The sequence below is a fragment of the Vombatus ursinus genome, unplaced genomic scaffold, assembly GCF_900497805.2.
Source record: "Vombatus ursinus unplaced genomic scaffold, bare-nosed wombat genome assembly UNPS02001287.1, whole genome shotgun sequence".
In the NCBI taxonomy this organism is placed as follows: Eukaryota; Metazoa; Chordata; class Mammalia; order Diprotodontia; family Vombatidae; genus Vombatus; species Vombatus ursinus.
The window spans coordinates 15,739,919-15,757,465 of record NW_020941065.1 but is presented as its reverse complement, the minus strand read 5'-3'; the positions used below and the strand labels follow the sequence as shown (position 1 = coordinate 15,757,465).

The 17,547-nt window shown below is 42.4% G+C and overlaps 1 protein-coding gene across 3 annotated transcripts in view; it reads left to right on the top strand.

Moving 5' to 3' along the window:
- PITPNB (phosphatidylinositol transfer protein beta) overlaps positions 1-16,642 on the top strand; it is an 83,655-nt gene extending 67,013 nt beyond the window's left edge. Inside the window, exons 9-12 of one of the 3 annotated variants that reach the window (XM_027864320.1) lie at positions 8,222-8,332; positions 8,643-8,765; positions 13,192-13,277; positions 14,643-16,642. In XM_027864320.1, the coding sequence (XP_027720121.1) occupies positions 8,222-8,332; positions 8,643-8,765; positions 13,192-13,239 (282 nt within the window). In that variant the 3' untranslated portion in view covers positions 13,240-13,277; positions 14,643-16,642. The other 2 variants (XM_027864311.1, XM_027864329.1) reach the window with 2 other exon arrangements.
- The last annotated feature ends 905 nt before the right edge of the window (positions 16,643-17,547 follow it).

Below are 17,547 nucleotides of genomic sequence, written 5' to 3'. Positions count from 1 at the left end.
GTGCCCATGGAATGGCCTTAGGGGTTGAGAGCAGGAAGAGATGGGCATGAATGGGAGAAGAGTCATGTGGAAAGAGTCCTGGGCTCTCATCTTCTGGCTTTGTTTGCTTAATGTGGCTTTCTCAAAAGTTGGCCTGCTTCTTGCATTTGACAGAAGATGAAAGCTTAAGAAAACATTCAGGCTTCATGCTTGGATAGATACTCACACAGCATGAAGAACTGACATATTCCAGAGAATCGATTAGTCCTATGGATTCAAAGCTGTGTGGAATCCCTGAGATCAGCAGAGTACATCCGTCCCCTTCCTTTTGGAGGTGACATTGAGGCCAGAGAACTCACCTAGGGTCACACAGGTACTACATTATTAGAGCCAGACTTGGACCAGAGCTGTTGAGACTCCCAGCTCCTCCATTCTTCCCATAATGCCATGCTCTCTCATCCTGTTCAGCTCAGAGTGGTTATGTGCCTCCTCCAAAGCCAGAGATTGTAAGTAAGTGATAGTTTGGAGTCGAACCCAGGTCTTCTGACCCTCAAATCCAGTGCTTTTTATTTTCTTGAGTAACAGAGGAGTGTTCAGGAGTTTTTGTTTGTTTTGACTTAATAGCTATTTCCTTAGGCTACATTCCTAAAAATCAGGGAGGTGGCACAGTGAAGAGAGCACTGGGCCTGGAGTCAGGAAGACCTGATTTCAAATCTAGCCTCTGACACTTTCTAGCTGTGTGACCCTGGGTAAGTCACTTCACTTCTGCTTGCCTCGTTTTCCTCATCTGTAAAATGGGGATAATAATAGTACCTACTTCCCAGGGTTGTTGTGAGGATCCAATGAGATCATAAATGTAAAGCGCTTAGGACAATGCCTGGCACATAGTAAGTGTTATATAAATATTAGCGTTTATTAACTTAAAGAATAAATTATAACATTTTAGAGCTGAAAGAAGCATTACTGTGAATCGTTGGATAACGTTAAAGAAAGAAGCAGCGTTGTGTCTGTAGCGTTTCTTGCCCTCTTCTTCCTCCTGGGATATTTGAGAGAACTTCATTGCACCGCACAGCTTCTCTCTTTATACTTGGGTGACAAAGGGCCTGGGTGTAAATCTCTCTCTAATATATGCTTTCTGAAGGACTTTGGACAAGGTACTGAGCTCATCCAGACCTCATTTTCTTATGTCCCGATGAGGAGGCTGGATCTCCCTGTCTGAAGGAGCCTTCCGATGCTAGATTCTGGATGCTGTTTGTGGGCACTATGCACGTGACCTTGGGAACCGAACACCCTCACCCACTTTACCAGTGTGCACGGGTTCTTTTTCCCTCTTGGGCTGATGGTCGTGATTGCGGCTAAAAGAGACGGCTGCTCAGCACCCCTGCAGACTCCAGTGCTCTTCTTGAGGCCTTGCTCTGATCCTTAACTGTTGCTGCTACAGCTTTCAGGCCTCCCCTAGTCTGACTCCTGCAGCTTGTCTTCGTGGACTTGATGTCCTGGCCAGACCAGCTGCCTGCTGTGCCTTCTGCTTGACCCACAAACTACTCCCCACCACGGGAACATACTCCCACTTTGAACTTTGCCTTTCAGATGCCTTCTCTTCCACCAAAACTCGGCTCAAGCGACACTTTAAAATGTCAAATCTTAGACTTGAGTTTCAATACCAACTTCACAACAAAAAAGAAATGGTAAGATATGGTTAGACAGTAGTGTGTCTGAAAAAGATCTGGGGGTCTTAGTGGACTGCAAGTTCTTGCAGTGACTTGACCACTGCCAGCAAAGCTAATGCAATTCTGGACCTACGTTAAAAGAAGCGTAACTTGTAGGAATTCTTTGCTGTAATAAAAAAAGTGTTGCTATAAATAATTTTTCAGTAGGACTACTTTTCCCTCTTTGAGGCATATGCCTTTTTAGTTATATCACCACATATGCAATTTATTTTGGACATGGTTCCAAAATGGTTTCTTGAATGGTTTATCACCAATGCTAAGAAGAATGAATATCTCTGCAATTGAATTCCAGCTTTATTTCCATAAGGAGTGTTTTTTAGTGGTGTTTGCATAAGTCCTGAGTATGTGTGTCTTATAGGTAGACTTCCACCTGTCTACTGCCTATTTTGTAGTTACTTTGAATGGAATTTCTTTTTCTATCTCTTCCTGCTGTATTTTCTTAGCAAGGTACAGAAAGGCTGATGCGTTTGGTGAGGCTCATACACAGCTACTTTAGGAAAGTTACCGTTTCAGTTCAATTTTAGGTGACTCTCTAGGGTTCTTCAAGGCAAAATGAGACCTTTTCCACAGCCCAGCAATTTTATTGTTGTTTGTCTTTGCCCGTGATTATTTCCTCACTTTTTTTATCTGATCTTGTGGTACTAGGCATCCAACTTTGCTCTAGTCTTTCTGGAAGGGCTTCTAGCCCTGATACTAGCTGCTTACCATAATAAGGAAAGGTCTGTCTATACCTATTTTAAGTGTTTTTATCGTGATTGTGCGTTATATTTTGTCGAAAGCATTTTTTGCTTTTGTTTTTGTTCTTTTGTTGGTTAGGCACTGGAGCTAAGTGACTTGGCCAGGGTCACACAGCTAATAAGTGTTATGTGTCTGAGGCCAGATTTGAACTCAGGTCCTCCTGAATCCAGGGCTGGTGCTCTATCCACTGCGCCACCTAGTTGCCCCTGAAAGCATTTTCTACATCTATTGATATAATCATGTGGTTTTAATTGTTTCTGTTACACGGACTATTTATTGGTTTCTGAAATGTCAGGCCAGCCCTGTAAGTTTGTATAAATCCACCCTTATTATAGTGTGTGATCTTTTCAATATATTTTTTAACCTGTTGGCTTATATTTTATTCTGTATTTTTGTACTTATTCATTAGAGGTGCTGATCTCTGGCTTGCTTTCTGCTTGATCCCTCCCTTGCTTGGACTATCAGGACCATGTTAGGCTCATTGAAGCAATTTGGTTGAGTGTTTTCTTCCATTGTTTTTTGCAAACAGTTTGTGTATTATTGGAGTTAATTTTTCTTTGAATGTTTGCTAGGATTCATTTGTAAATACATCTGTTTCTGGGTTGTTTTCCTTTGGGAGTTCGTTTATGACGTGTTTATTTTTTTTCTCTCCCAAATTGAGTTATTTAAAATGTCTGCATCTTGTTCTGATAATCTAGGTGTTTTTATTTTTATAAATAATGATCAATTTTGTCACCATATAATTTTGTAAAGGAGTGGCATCATGGCATACTGAATAGAGACCTTATTTCAGAGTTGAGAAGACCTGAATTCACCTCTGAAATGTATTACATGCACACCCCTAGGTGAGTCACTCAGTATCTGTGCTCTTTTTAGTTCTCTAAGACCTTAAGTTTCAGAGAAGGTGCTGATCCGAATTGGTAAAGAAAGTTCCTTCCAGGGAGCTGTGATGAAAAACCATAGCTCCAATCCCAAAAAGTCAGGCAAAACAAAAAAAAAGAAAGCAATCCAGTATCTCTTGTGAATTCTCTTGTGAATTCTCCTTTTACATTTTGATTTTGGTCATTTGGATCCCCCCTCCCCCCTTTTTAAACCAAATTAAAATTGTTTGTCTATATTAACTTTTAAAAAGCAACTCCTAGTTTATCAATTCCACTTTTTTTTTTTGCTTTTTCAGTTTTATTTCTTTGATTTTCAAAATGTTTGCATGTTTCTTTGAGGTTTTTTGATTTGTTGTTTTTCTAAGTTTTAAATAAAATTACACATGCAATTCTTTGATTTGTTCTCTTTGGTTGATGAAAATATTTAGAGAGAACAAATTTCTCCCAAAGAACTACATTGATTTAATCCCCCAGAATTTAGTATGTTGTCTTATTGTTAGCATTTTCTTTAATAAAATTATTGTTTCTGTGATGTGTTCTTTTTCCTATCCATTCTTTAGAATTACATTATTTATTCTCCATTTAAATTTCAATCCTTTCTTCAGATTCCCCTTATTGATTGTATTGTGGTCAGTAAAAATTGTGTTTAACATTCTGCTTTTTTGTGTTTGTGAGGGAGTTTTTTAATGTTTAGACACAATACATTTTTGTAAAGTTGCCATGGATAGCTGATACATATGCACACTACCTCAATTGCTATTAATTAATCTCTAGATAACAGCTATCATGATTACTACCCCAACTCTTTTAGATTCACCTGAAACATCATAAATTCTACACAGGCCTTCAATTTAACTGTGGGAATCTTTGTTTCAATTGTGTTTCCTTTAAACAACATATTGTTAGATTTTGCTTTCTAATTCATCTAGCTATGTTCCTGTTACATGAAGAAATTAATCACACTCACAGTTACAATTGTTACTTGTAGTTTTCCCTGTTATTATTTTTCCTCCCTTTGGCCCTGTCCCCTTGAAATAAAGAAAAGGAAAGTAGGGAAAGAAAAAGGGATGGGTTCAGCACCAGTCATCTATCATTGGAGTGGTGCCATCCTGCTCCTCCGCCCATCCTTTTTTCATCAAACCCAGAGCCAGATCCCTGGTTCTTCCTGTTTGTCACCAGCTCTCTCCCTTTCCCTGTGGCTGCTCCCTCCCCCAAGCTGACCTCTACGTTAGGCTCCTTCCCACCCTTTCCCTCTCCGTACCACCTATTGATCCCCTGTTGGCTGGCACTCTTCAGAGAGAGTGCGCAAGCAGGCGCCAGTGCATAGTGTGTGTGTGTGTGTGTGTGTGTGTGTGTGTGTGTGTGTGTGTGTGTGTGTGTGTGTGTGTGTCTGTCTGTCTGTGTGTCTGTCTGTCTGTGTGTCTGTCTGTGTGTGTTTTGCAGCCACCCCTCCTTTCCCTGGCATGGATAAGAAGGAGGTATGTGAGATGACTATTTCTGGCTTACTTTAGTTATGATAAATAATACGTTTCTCTTTCATTTCTTCTTTAGTATTAGTCTTTTAGTCTTTTTCCCCTCCCTTTTATTTCTTTCAAAACTAGCAAATCAATAAAACCACACCCAGGCCCTGCATTTTTTCTTACTTTGCTTCATCTTTGACCTTTGAAGAGATAGTTGTCTCTTCTCCCCCATTAGAATGTAGTCATGTGATCATCCTTTTGCTCTGGAGCATTACTCAAATGTCTCTGCCTTTCTAGACTTCTCGTCTGCTGTGTTTTGAGTCCCCAGGATCTTGTTCTTTAAGAAAACTTGAGAGAATTCTCACATTAAAGGTGTGTCGTTTTCCCCCCACATTGGATGATACTCCTATTTTTCAGCATGAGTTATCCTCGGTTGTAGGTGTTTTCTTTTGTCTTTAGGGTGGTGCATCTGAGATTTTCTTTTTTTCTGGTAGTTGTGTAGTTTTCTTGTATGATCCTGCCCTCAGTTCTTAGACACATGAGCTTTTTCATTCTGTCTCTTGGCCCTAGAGGCCATGGATTTTGGCTGGCATTTCTGGATGTTTTCTGGTTGGAGGTGATTTGTAGATTCTTTCTCTTTTCACTTTGCTCTTTCCTGGTGCTAATATAGTTCTCGACACTTTTCTTTGGAGGATGAGGTGGCTGGGTCCTGGTCTCTCGTACCTGGTGTTGGATGGAAAAGTGGGCCATTAGGCCATTAGCTAGGACCTGGCTCTGTCCTCTTTGTTTCCATGAGCTCAGAACTCGAGATCATTATGGCTTTAGGCACCCTGAGGACCCCCTGCCCAGAGCACCTGGAAACTTCAGGTCCTGCACTAGATGGAAGAGGTTGTGCATGTTTCTCTTTGGTTTTATGGAACCTTTGCTTCATCTGGCACGCTTTTTTCATCTTTGCTGGGCTGTTTCTCAGAGTTGGGTTTGGCTGGAATCTTTCATGTTGCCTTCTTTCCATTACCAGTGTTTAATAGTTTGATTCAACTCTAGTATCCTCCCAAAAATTCCTAGAGGGGAGTAAACTTCATTAATTGTACACGTCAGATGTATATGTCCTGTTCTCGGAACCTGAGCTTGTTTGAACCATTCTGGTGTATTTTTAGCTCGTTCTTTAATTAGAGTCATACTTCAGCTCACTGTTTGTACACAAGGGTTTGACAGTTTTAAAGAGCCAGTATCCCAGCAGCAGCACGCATCCAGGCAGGCCTGCCTTCAAGCAAGCTGTGCAGGGGCCTGGACCCACCAGCCCAGGACCTGGCTGCTTCTCCGTCTGCCCCGGGGCTTAGAGCTAGAGTGGACCAGAATCCTCATCCTCCGGTGCCTCACTTTACAGATGAAGACGCTTTCCATATTTGGATTAAGTGCCTCATCTTTCAATTTGCAAACATTATTCTGGAAATAACGATGCTTCGTCAGCCTGAGAAAGGGGTCCATCACACACACACGCGCACACACACACACACAAGAACTTCTGACCTAAGGGGAGCAACAAGGTGGCGCAATGGATAGAGCACTGGCCCTGAAATTAGGAGGACCTGAGTTCAAATCCAACCTCAGACCAAACAATTGATGCTTAATAGCTGTGTGACCCTGGGGGAGTCACTTAACTCCAGTTGCCTTTAAAAAAAAAGAATTTCTGACCTAGTCAGTCCTCCTTTTACAGGTGAGGAAACTGAGGCTAATAGGGGTTAAGTGTCTTGCCCAGGTTCACCTTCTAGTAAGTGTCTGAGGTTGGATTTGAACTCATGAAGCTGGGTCTTCCTGACTCCAGGCCTGGTTCTTGGTCCACTGTCCCACCTAGCTGCCCTACAATCAGTTAGTGAAGGCTTTGACTAAAGCATGCTCTTATGGAAGAGATTTCATGAGAAAACTTAATCTGTCTCACAATTATGATAGCAGACTTTCCATCTTGGTAATATAAAAATGTAATTTTAAAAATATTATTTGTCCCTGGAATTGAGTTAAAAGCGAAACATAAAGAACTGAGAGAAAATGATGTCTAGTGTTATGCTTACATCAATCATCTTTTGAAGGCTTTAGAGCCACCCATCTAGGCTTGGTGTCTGTACAGACTTCCCCCTGTAAGGGCTGCTAGGGGCTGTCTCTGTGAGCTCAGTGGTCAGTGAATCTTGGAGAAGTTGGAGGAGCCCTTGTTGGGAAGGGAGGCTGCAGAAGGAATCCTTGCTCAGGTGGCTGCTTTGATCCCCTCCCTAAGTCCCCTCCAGCTCTTGGCAGGCCCCATGGTGATGGTGCTGCAGGACCCTTTCCTGGGCCAGAGTTCTAGTTTTAGTCCTTTGAGCATACCCCATTCCAGTGTTTGGAGCCCAGTTGGCCAATGTGTACCTGTGCAGGGTTCAGTGTTGGTGTGATCCAAATAGGTTTTGGTAGCACTTGTGAAAACTCGGTACCTCAGAAGGCCTGCCTCTTGTGCCAGATGATTTGGCCCCTCCAGAACCTTGGGATGAGGAATGCTCTCCCCAACCTCGTATGCAGTACCTTGTATTTCTTGTATGCCCAGAGCGTGCTGACTTTCAGAGGGCAGAGATGATTTTAATTTTGTCTCTGGTATTTTCCTGCATAATGCTTTGCGCGTAGTGTGACTGAATGAATGACGCATTGATGTGCCAAGGAAGCCCTGTGGATCCAAAGACGGAAGTTCCATACTTCCTGCTTGCCCTCACAGGGCCGGGGAACCTTCTTGGAGCTTACAGAAGCATCATAGAATTGTAGGTTTAGTACTCGGAGAGACTTGGAGGCCACCTACTTACGGATGAGGAAACTGAGGCAGAGAGATGAAATGATTTGTCCAGAGTTTCCAGGATGGGATTGGAGCCCTAGATATCCTGACTTCAGGTCCTAGATTAGCCACCATGTCTACTTCTCAATACATTCTTACATTCTGTTTGGAGAACTGGTGGCCAGTGATCTGAATGTTGCTAGACCCCAGCCTTTCTAGTAGGCACAGTAGTATGGATTTGATTATTGTTCCCAGAGCAGGAGGTGGAAAGCCTGTGAGATTGGGGGGAGAGAGAGAGAGAGAGAGAGACACACACACACACACACACACACACACACACACACACACACACACACACACACAGTAGGTGCTCAGGACTGCCGTTCTTCGTGGCTCACTGATTGGGCTGATTAGATACAGCGAGTTATATTTGTCTGCTCTACTACCACCACTCAGGAGAGCTTGGCCCCAGGATTAAACCCAGGATGAGTGGATTAAATAACTCTCCTTTTCCCTCTTCCTCCCAAGGAAACAGAGGACATAGTATGTGCTTAATAAATGCTTAATGGATTTGGAAGCTTAATTTCATTTTTTTCAAGTACAATTAAATAATAATTTCTCCTTTCCATTTTCCCCATCTAGAAAGACCTGGCAAATAACCAAGACTGTCCCCAAATGTGTGCCTACAAGCTGGTCACCATCAAATTCAAGTGGTGGGGTCTGCAGAATAAAGTAGAAAACTTTATTCAAAAAGTAAGTGGCCCATGAAAATGAGTGAGACCGTGACTGTCACACACACTGCCTGTGATTTCTCTGGCTTGAATCGAGCTCTGTGCTGCTTTCTGGGAAGGCCTCACTTATTCCAGGCGTTTGCAGCTGTGGGCGAACATCAGGCCCTTCCCAGGGCAGCTTTACTTCTCCTTGACTAGCATGATGGTCATTGCAAAAGGGCTTGGTGCAGCACAGCCATGTAAATGCCTTGGGTTCATTAACGTTTGTGTATTTAAGAGTGCCTCTGCCCCGTCAGCCTTGTAACGTGCCTTTATCTCTTTTATTTTCAAAGCAAGAAAAAAGAATATTTACCAACTTTCACCGCCAGCTCTTTTGTTGGATCGATAAGTGGATCAACCTGACTATGGAAGACATTCGAAGGATGGAAGATGAGACCCAGAAAGAGCTCGAAGCTGTAAGAGTGCCTTCTCTTTGGGAGTTCTTTCCTCACTTGTGGTGTTAATGCTTTCATAGGCTCTGTGGGAGAAGGGAAGGGAGCACTGGCCTGCAGAGTACCTGGGAGAGCTGATTTTAGACTGACGTTCCCTCACTTTAGTGAGCTGCATTCTTTTTTATATCTTTTGAAGACCTTCCCTTTTCAAAGGAGAGTCTGCATGAGGGCCTCCCCAGATCCAGACTTGTGAAATGTCACATTTCCGTACCCACTGGGGCTTTTCTTGCCTGCATTTCAAAATTGTGTCAGCCTGAGAGTCTGTGTCCTCACACCTATGGGGAGGATCATCCCTTCTGTAGGCGTGCAGACCTCCACAGTGGCCTTTCCTCCCATTTGACACACCCAGTAAGTCAGGGTTTGCTTGAGTTGACAAAGGCCCAGTGTGGAAGTGGATCCAGTAGAAGGTTTCCATATAGTCATCCCAGAGATGGGCCAACTAATAGGAATGTTTAGAAATGCCATCTGATGATGGGACAACGGCAGTGATTCTATTTCTCTAGCACAATAGAAAAGGAAGCTAAAGATGCTGTGTTTCAACTTGCCAGGATTTTTGTAATTAAGGAAAATCTGCTTCTAATTAGTTTTACACGAACCTTATAAAGGCCTTGGAACTGTTTTCTTTATAAGGCAATAAAATGTCTTAACCTTACCCTTCACATAAAGTAAAGTACAGGCAATCCCCAGATTACACATGGGTTTTGTTCCAAGTGTTTTTTGGAATTCAGAAAGTCTTTTCCTCTAGAAACTTCGTTATAGAGGGCAGTTCTGGCCCTGCCTACGAATGCCTGCTTAACATAATTTAATTCAACAGACATTTATAAAATACCTGCTGTATGCAAGGCCCTGTGTTAGGCACTGAGGACACAGGAAGAGGTGGAGTCATGATTTTGTCTGCATCGGGAGCTCTCTTAACCCCTGCACATGCCAGCCTGTCTCTGATTTAGGAGCTAACTCCTAAGGAATTTTTCTTGAGACATAAAGAGGCCAAGGTATGTATCCCAAATCACTGAGAATTTCTTAGAAGGAAGGACATCTCAGTGGCCATCCATACCTCGAAAAATAATGTTCTCTATCCAGCCCCTTCTTGAAGCCCTGCAGTGAGGGGAAAACCACTGCCTTCCCAAGGCAGGCCATTCTGTTTGGGCTTAGCTCTACATGTTGGGAAATTTGTCCTTACACCAATCCTAAATTGTCTTTTGTGTAGTTTCCATTGATTGTTCCTGATTCTGCTTAAGGAGGCCAGACAGAAGTTTGGTCTCTTTTTCATGACTTGACCAAATAATCTTGTTCCACAGAAATCTTTACTTCTCCATACTGGCTGGACAGTTCCTTCAACCAGTTTTCATCTGTTTGTCAATGGCCATTCCAGACTGATGCCTCAAACCGATCACAGTAGTCCTGCTTCTTGTTAGGCATGTGACCCTGGGCAAGTCACTGAGACTAAACCCATCTGGGCCTCAGCTTCCTTATCTGTAATATGAAGAGATGGTCTCTGAGGTCCCTTTAACTTTAAAGAAATCTGTGATGTGGATGTGATCTGATCAGAGTGGAGTATCCATAGCATGGCTTTCTAGTTTTGGACATTTTGTCTCAAAATGTAGTCTAAGATTGCATTCATTTTCTTACCTCCTGTGTCACACTGTTGGCTTGTATTGAGTTTGCAATCCCCTAAAATCCCTACGTCTTTTTTAGACAAACTGCTAACTGCACCTCCTCCATTTTGTGCATGTGGAATTGATTGTTTACACTCAAGTATCCCTGTTACATGTCCCACTTGATTTGGTTCAGTGTCTTAGCCGTACCAAATTGTCTCAGATTCTGTTTTACGGCATGGTAATTATCCCCTGCCTTCTGCCCCCAGCTAGTCACTTCACTTCTGCCCTACCTGTTTACCAGTTCATTTTCATGTACAAAAATATGAATAGTTGTTAATTAAGAAGGTAGTATGATAGAACTAGTTCACAATAAGGTAAGGGTGGCTGTATTTCTTTTTAAATCATTGAGGTTCCTTATTGTGGCAACATGAGGTGTTGTAACCAAGTGAAGTGAGAAACATTCAAGCAATTGGGGGAGGACAGTTGGGGGCAAGAAGGCCCACACACCAGGGACCTATCCTTGATCCCTTTTTCCGTTAGGGTCACTGTCAGGTTTTTCCCCTTCTTCCACTTCTTAACCCATGAATGCCTTAAAACCTTCAAGATCGTTTTTTGGTTTGTTTTAAAACGTACTGGCCTTCCTGACAGTAGGAGCAGCTGCTGGATGGAAGGATGGATGGATGGATGGATGGATAGATGAATTGTTTATCAGTTGGGAACTATGTGCTTATTAACAACCTGTTTAGCTAGTAAAAGGAATGTTGTAAGATAGACAAATAATTGTACAGAAGCTCAATTATTAGAAGGTCTTGTAGCTCTTAGATCTATTTAAGCTTAAGTCTTCATGTTTCCATTTCCTTCGATAAAATGGAGGAAATTGTATGTGGATATGGGTAGATATTTGGGAGGTGGGGGGGAGAGATTTTGTTGTCTAATGTTTGAAAAATTCTAATGAACCATTTTTACGCCTTCAGTGCTGATCGTCTTAATGTGAAATCTAGTTTGTTCTACTGCTCAAAGCAACTAAAAGAGCGCTTTGTTCTCTATTTTCTCACTCTTAGTTTGTGTACTAACATAATCTGTCTTTCAAGCATCCACAGATAAGGGAGGCAATGCCTGAGGGCACAGGTTCCCCTGGCAGACCCCTACTTAATGAGCAGGTTTAAACATGGAATTTCAGTTTTATTAAGGTGATATTCCACTGATGCCTGATTGATATATTTTGATCAATTGTAATTCTCCTTTTTAATCCACAGATATTTCAGGAATTAAATTTCTTTTAGGACGGGCATCGGCCCCAAAGAGAGGGACCGGGGTCGGGAGGTATCAGGTGTGAGCAGAAGACCCTTCATCTTCAGGCTTAAAGCTTAGCAGCAGCTCAGTGTTTTAGATAAACATGATACCTTGTTTCCTATCTTTTTCCCCAACTCGTGTTTCCATTGATAAGAAAAGAATAAAAAAGACAATACAGTTGTCCCTTGACGTTTGTGAGTTTCGTATTTGTGGTTTTGGTTATTTGCGGGTTGGCCATCAATAATTAAAGGCGAATTTTTGGAGAGCTATTAGAAAAAATTGCAGACAATATGCGTATACAAAGAAAACAAAAAACATGTAGTAAGTCAAATGCATAAATAGTGTATATTATGTATCTGTTCTGTCATTTACTACCATAAGTATACGTACATAAATTTATTATAAACAGTTAAATTTTGTTGAAAGTTTCAGTATGCTAAAGACCTCTAGGCTCCTCAGAATGGGAATGCCTCCTCTTTGTTTCTCCACCATCCAGACTCCACCGTGTTTCCCCCACCCGCAGTGATCTTTGTGTCTTGCGCTTTTAGTAGGAGGAGGAGATCTTTGAAGCCGTTGCTGCTGCCACACGAGATGGCTGCAAAGACTGCTTAGCATACAAGATCTCATCTCTCGTAGAAGCTGCCACTTTTGTGTGGGTGCAGCATGTTGTTTTACTTGTTTAGGGTGTTAAATATGATCAGAGTTACTAAAAATAAAGGTGTGGGGTAGCCTAGTTATTCTCAGGGGTTGCGCACCCCTTAATCCCTGCCCGCATGTCGAGGGATGACTGTATTATCTTTGCTGCCTCTCCTATCTGTCCTCTTCTTCCTCCTTCATTGCTGGTGATTGAGTCACTCTTCCAAGGAAGTCTGTGTCCATTGTCGTGCATCTGCTCTCCAGCCTTCCCTCATTCACTGCTCAGTGCCTTGCTCCCTGGTCCCTGTCGTCTGTTTCTCTAGCTCTTCCTTGTTGTCTTAGTTTTCTCCCTGATCTCTTTTTGGCCCTTTGGCTCCTTTCTTAAGCACACCAAGTGTTGCATGACACTAATCACTTTGGAGTGAATTATGCCTGAGGAGCTGCTTTTGTCAGATTGAGAGCAGCTGGAAATTCTCTGTGCCCATTCCTTCTTCTCCAGCCTCAGCAGCTGTGTAAGAGCCCAGTCTGACCTTTGAAGACTATTCACACAAATAACACGTAGATAACATTGGTGGACATTTCCTTGAGTGTAGGGCTATTTTAAAAATAATTTCGCATCATCACCCTGTGAGCCTTTTTCTTCAGCACTCAAGGACAGGTAAATACCTGTCATGCAGTTTGAGAAAGTACTCCTTACAGACTTCCCTTAGATTCAAGCATATTGGGGAGACCTAGCAACTTTCTCCCAAATGTGGATGCGACTGTAAGGCAGCTCTCACTGTATGCCATCTTTGCCGTCTTGCTTACTAACCCCAGTTTCTGAGTCTGTGATTCAGTAGCTCACGGTTTTATTTTACGTTTAGATGCGTAAGAAGGGTTCCGTCCGAGGGACAACGGCTGCTGATGTCTAGATGAATCTTCTGTAGGGTCAGAGGCCATATCAAGCTGTGTAAGTGAAGGGCGGGGTGAACAGGACTCCACCCCCGCCTCTTGCTCCATCTTCTCCAAATCCTCACATTTCTGGTGATGGGGCGTTACTGGGTGAGCACAGGCTCACCATAGTCTGTTGATTTCATTTCTAAAAGTGAAAAACTTCCACGTAGAATAAAAACCATGAACATTAGAACTCTCAGAACTTCAGTTCTTGTCATATAAAGACATATCTGTGGCACCGATTGAGATCAGTCATCAAGCCATTCCTACATTTATAAGATGGTCAAGTGTGGTTGAGTGTGGCCTTGACTTGGGAGCCCACTTTTTTTGTAGCTTAATGAGGAGACTTTGGCTGATGGGGGGAGGGGAAGTGACCTGCTGAGCATCATAGAAGTCGTGAGTTGGTGGAGCTGGAATTCCAGCCCAGGTCCCATCTTTCTAAAGTCAACAATTTTTCCTCTACATCCTGGTACCTTTGAATGCTTTATAAGGTGATACTTAAATACAATAATTACCTGCCGTATCTGCTGAGGTTTAGTTAGTCCTTCAGATGTGACAGAGCAGTTCCCCCTGCCATGCATCGTGGAACAGCTGAACTGATCTCCCCAAAATTCTCTGCCACCCCAAATCCTCAGTTCTTAAATCCCTAGGCATCTCAGCTTCTTGTGTTTGTAATTACACCCTAAGTTGAATTTTAGTTTGCAATGTAAATTTTTCTGTAGTCTTTGGAGTGGTAGTTCATCTAAAGGCCAAAGCACATTTATTTACTAAGGGACAGATGACTTTTGTGAAAAGGAAGCAGCCGTCACAATGTCCCCAGAAGCATCAGAGCCAAATAGGGCAGCACAGAGTATGCTGTTTGGTGGCCTTGTTCCTAAGTAAGATTTTTATTGGAGAAAAGAGCGAGTGAAAGGGTCCTTTCACCCTTGCTCCGTGGCCCACATTCACCGGACCTTCTGTCCAGGCCACCCACTCCTTTCACTGTGGAACCGAGACTGAACAGGCCATCTGGGCCCGAGGGAGGAGCTTCGGGTGACCTCACAGCATCCCCTGAGAGGCCTTGGCTGCAGCCCATCGTTTGTACGGCTACTTTCTGTCATCTTATCACTTTGGCTAAATTCTTGCGAAGATCAGTGACCTTTTCAAATGATTAATTTGCTTAATTTCTACCCCCAATGGGGAAGTGTTATGCCATTAATAAGACAAATCTTAAATAGGGTTTTTAAAGTGCAGCAATCTCTTCAGTTTAAATGGACTTTCTGATAAAGGTTTTGCCATGTTAAGCATTTTTTTTTTCTGTAAAATTGACGTGAAGTCTTGCAGTGCTTAAAACTTAATTTTGTCTCCCTTCCTTTCCCCTTCTCTTTCCATTTTCCTACAGTTACGTAATCAAGGTCAAGTGAGGGGAACCAGTGCTGCCCATGATGAATGAGGAGGGATCTGACCAGTAACTTGCAGTGTTGATGTTTCACAGACATGTGCGTGTGACGATCTGTACACATGTACCGCTCTCCAGACACGTGTGTATATATGTATATGTGTGTGTGTATCTGTAGCTGTCTATAAGACGCATGTGGAGCTATAGATACTCATGCACGCACTTGTGTATATATGTACATACATACATACATCTACTTAGGGGATTAGTACAATTTCTCCAGAGTACTGTACCTACAGCAAAAATGCAAAGGAAAATATTTTCATTATATATACCTGAAGCAGATTTTAATAATTATCAGAGTAATGCCATTAATGGATGAATTGACTACAATGTAATGCTAGCTGGTATGTTTCATGGATGTCAAGTTGTGGACCAATATATACTTTTTTGTTGTTCTCTTAAATGTCTGTTAAAACTTTCTATTTTAGTCTCATGAGTAAACAGACTCCCAAAGCAAAAGTTTATTCTGAATTTTTTGTTTTCCCTCTGATTCTGGAATGTAAACTATGAATGTATTTATAGCTATTTATTTCTGGATGGTCACGATCTTACAGCCAACTTTGAGGATTTCTATGAGTAAGGAATTGGCTATAATTTCATTTGTACTTGCCCTTGAAGAAAAAAAATCCTTAAAAATTGTACCTGTTTTTATTGGATTTTTGTACATTTAAATTTCAAGTATTTTTCTACATCAGAAACTGGCAAAAAAAAAGTGGAGGGAAGACGCTGGCTTGTGATTTATAATAAACACTCTAAATGTTTCAGAGAGCCTGTTAGGCACAAAAGAAATGGGTGATAATAGTATTTAGTCTCAATAAAAAAATACTGTAGGCTCATTAGAGAGGTTGGAAGTTTAGCACTTCCCTTGAATCAAATATCTTGTGTCTGAAATGACTATTCTCTGAAATTGCATTTTGGAAACTATGCAAATGGCCTCGATTTCTCACAACTTACACAATGGAATATAATGATGACTTTTAGCTCTTTTCATGTTGAAAATACATTTTAGAAGAGAGATGTTCACTTTCAGATAAGATGAAAGTGTAGAGCTTGGCCAGCCACGGGTCTCTCCTCGTTCTGTCTGAAGACACGCTATGAAGATGATGGTATAATTCCAACCCTTTTGTGGATGGTCCTCAAATCTTCAGGATTTTTTTTAAGGAAATACTCACCTGGAGCCTCTCTTAGATATCTATTAAAATGCTTGTTAGATAGAAACAAAGAAGTTATTTTAGGATCAACACATAAGTAAGAGTTTTTTGGCTTTTTTTTTTTATTGGGTTTCTTTGTCAGATTTCAACTTTTTTCTCCTCTCAGTCCTAGAAGCTTGTGTAGGACAAGGTTTTAAACCTTGAAATTGAAAATCATGCTCTTTTCCACTTAAAACATGCCCTCCTGCAGTAGATGAATCCTACCAGTCATTTAATTTGCAGAAGGCTCAGCTAGCTCCCTTGCATCTCTCCACAGTGATTTTTGTTCCTTAGTGAAATGATTGCCATGATACGGACAAGGGACGCTTTGCATCATGTTGTCCTGTTAGCCCCGCCCCAGCTCCACCTTCACACATCTTCCGCGTACTCAGGGTGAACACGATGTTTACTTTCTGTGCATCGCTGGAAAATAGGCTTGTCAAAGTGAAATTGTTTTGTCTGAGGAGTGTTTGTTGCGAAGAGGATTATTACTGATTGGTCAGGATGAAGGGTCTGGCTCTTTCCATTTCATGGACTCGATCCTCATTGGCATCTGCAGCATCATGGGGAGCGTGCACTCGAGTGGACAGGAGCACCCGACGCATGGATTTTAATGATTCACTGTGGAAATTTGAGGGATCGTATAGTGACTGTAAAATAACTTGTTTACTCGACAGTTTCTTGTGTAAATTACAGTAAGGCAAAGTAATTGAAATTGGAACCGACAATAAATTTGATCACAAAATGCCACTGACGTCTCCACTTGGGTTGTTGTTTTCACTTTGTGGTGTTGGGTTTGGGGCATGGTTCACCGCTCCCCTTGACTGTTGGTTCAGGAGCATGGTGTGTGCTTGAAACGTGCTTTGCGCTCTTCTGTGTTCTTCAGCGTGTGGGTGTCCCCCGTGACCCCGAGCTTATTGCTGAAGGGCTGGTTCCCCTTGTCCACAAGGTGTCACCTTGTGATAATGGGGATAAATCCTGAGTACCCCGTGGCTTTTCCTTTCCCTGTATTTATTAGCAGAGTTATGGGATGCCTTGTGCCTCTCATTCAGTAGTGGCATCATGGGGAAATAGAATCTGTGTGTTGTGTGGGCACCATACCCTGAAATGTCAGACCAGTGCATCTTTGGAGAGGTCTCGTGGAATCTCTTGTTCATGCCCCAAGCCAAGGAAGTCCTGGGAACATCAGTATTTATCTCACAAAGTCTGGCTTGAGCCTTTATACAGGAATGCCTCGGAAACATCTTTCTGTTTTCTCTTGTTCTCCCTGTAGAAGGACCTTTGGCTTCTCAAAAGCACTCAGACTAGTAAGATGTCAACTAAAGGATGGGTCCTGTTGACCACAACAGAAGGTGGTGCCCTTTGACCACCAAGGCCCAGGGAACCCCACCCAGGTTCCTCCTCTGTCCTTTCTTTTTAGCAGTGGCACATGGTCACATCCGCTGGATCTCCTGCCTCAAGGCCCCTCTGCAGATAGGCAAGCCTCAGGACTTCCAAGTGTCAGATGAGGATCTGAGACTTCTGTCTACACTGTTCCCTCCCCCCAGCTCTGGTGTTTGAAAGTGATGCTTGTGGCAGTGTGGGTTGTCAGTCTCTGATCACTTGGTTCTTTCCCTATGGCTGGGAAACTTCTGTCTCCTACCACACTTCCATCC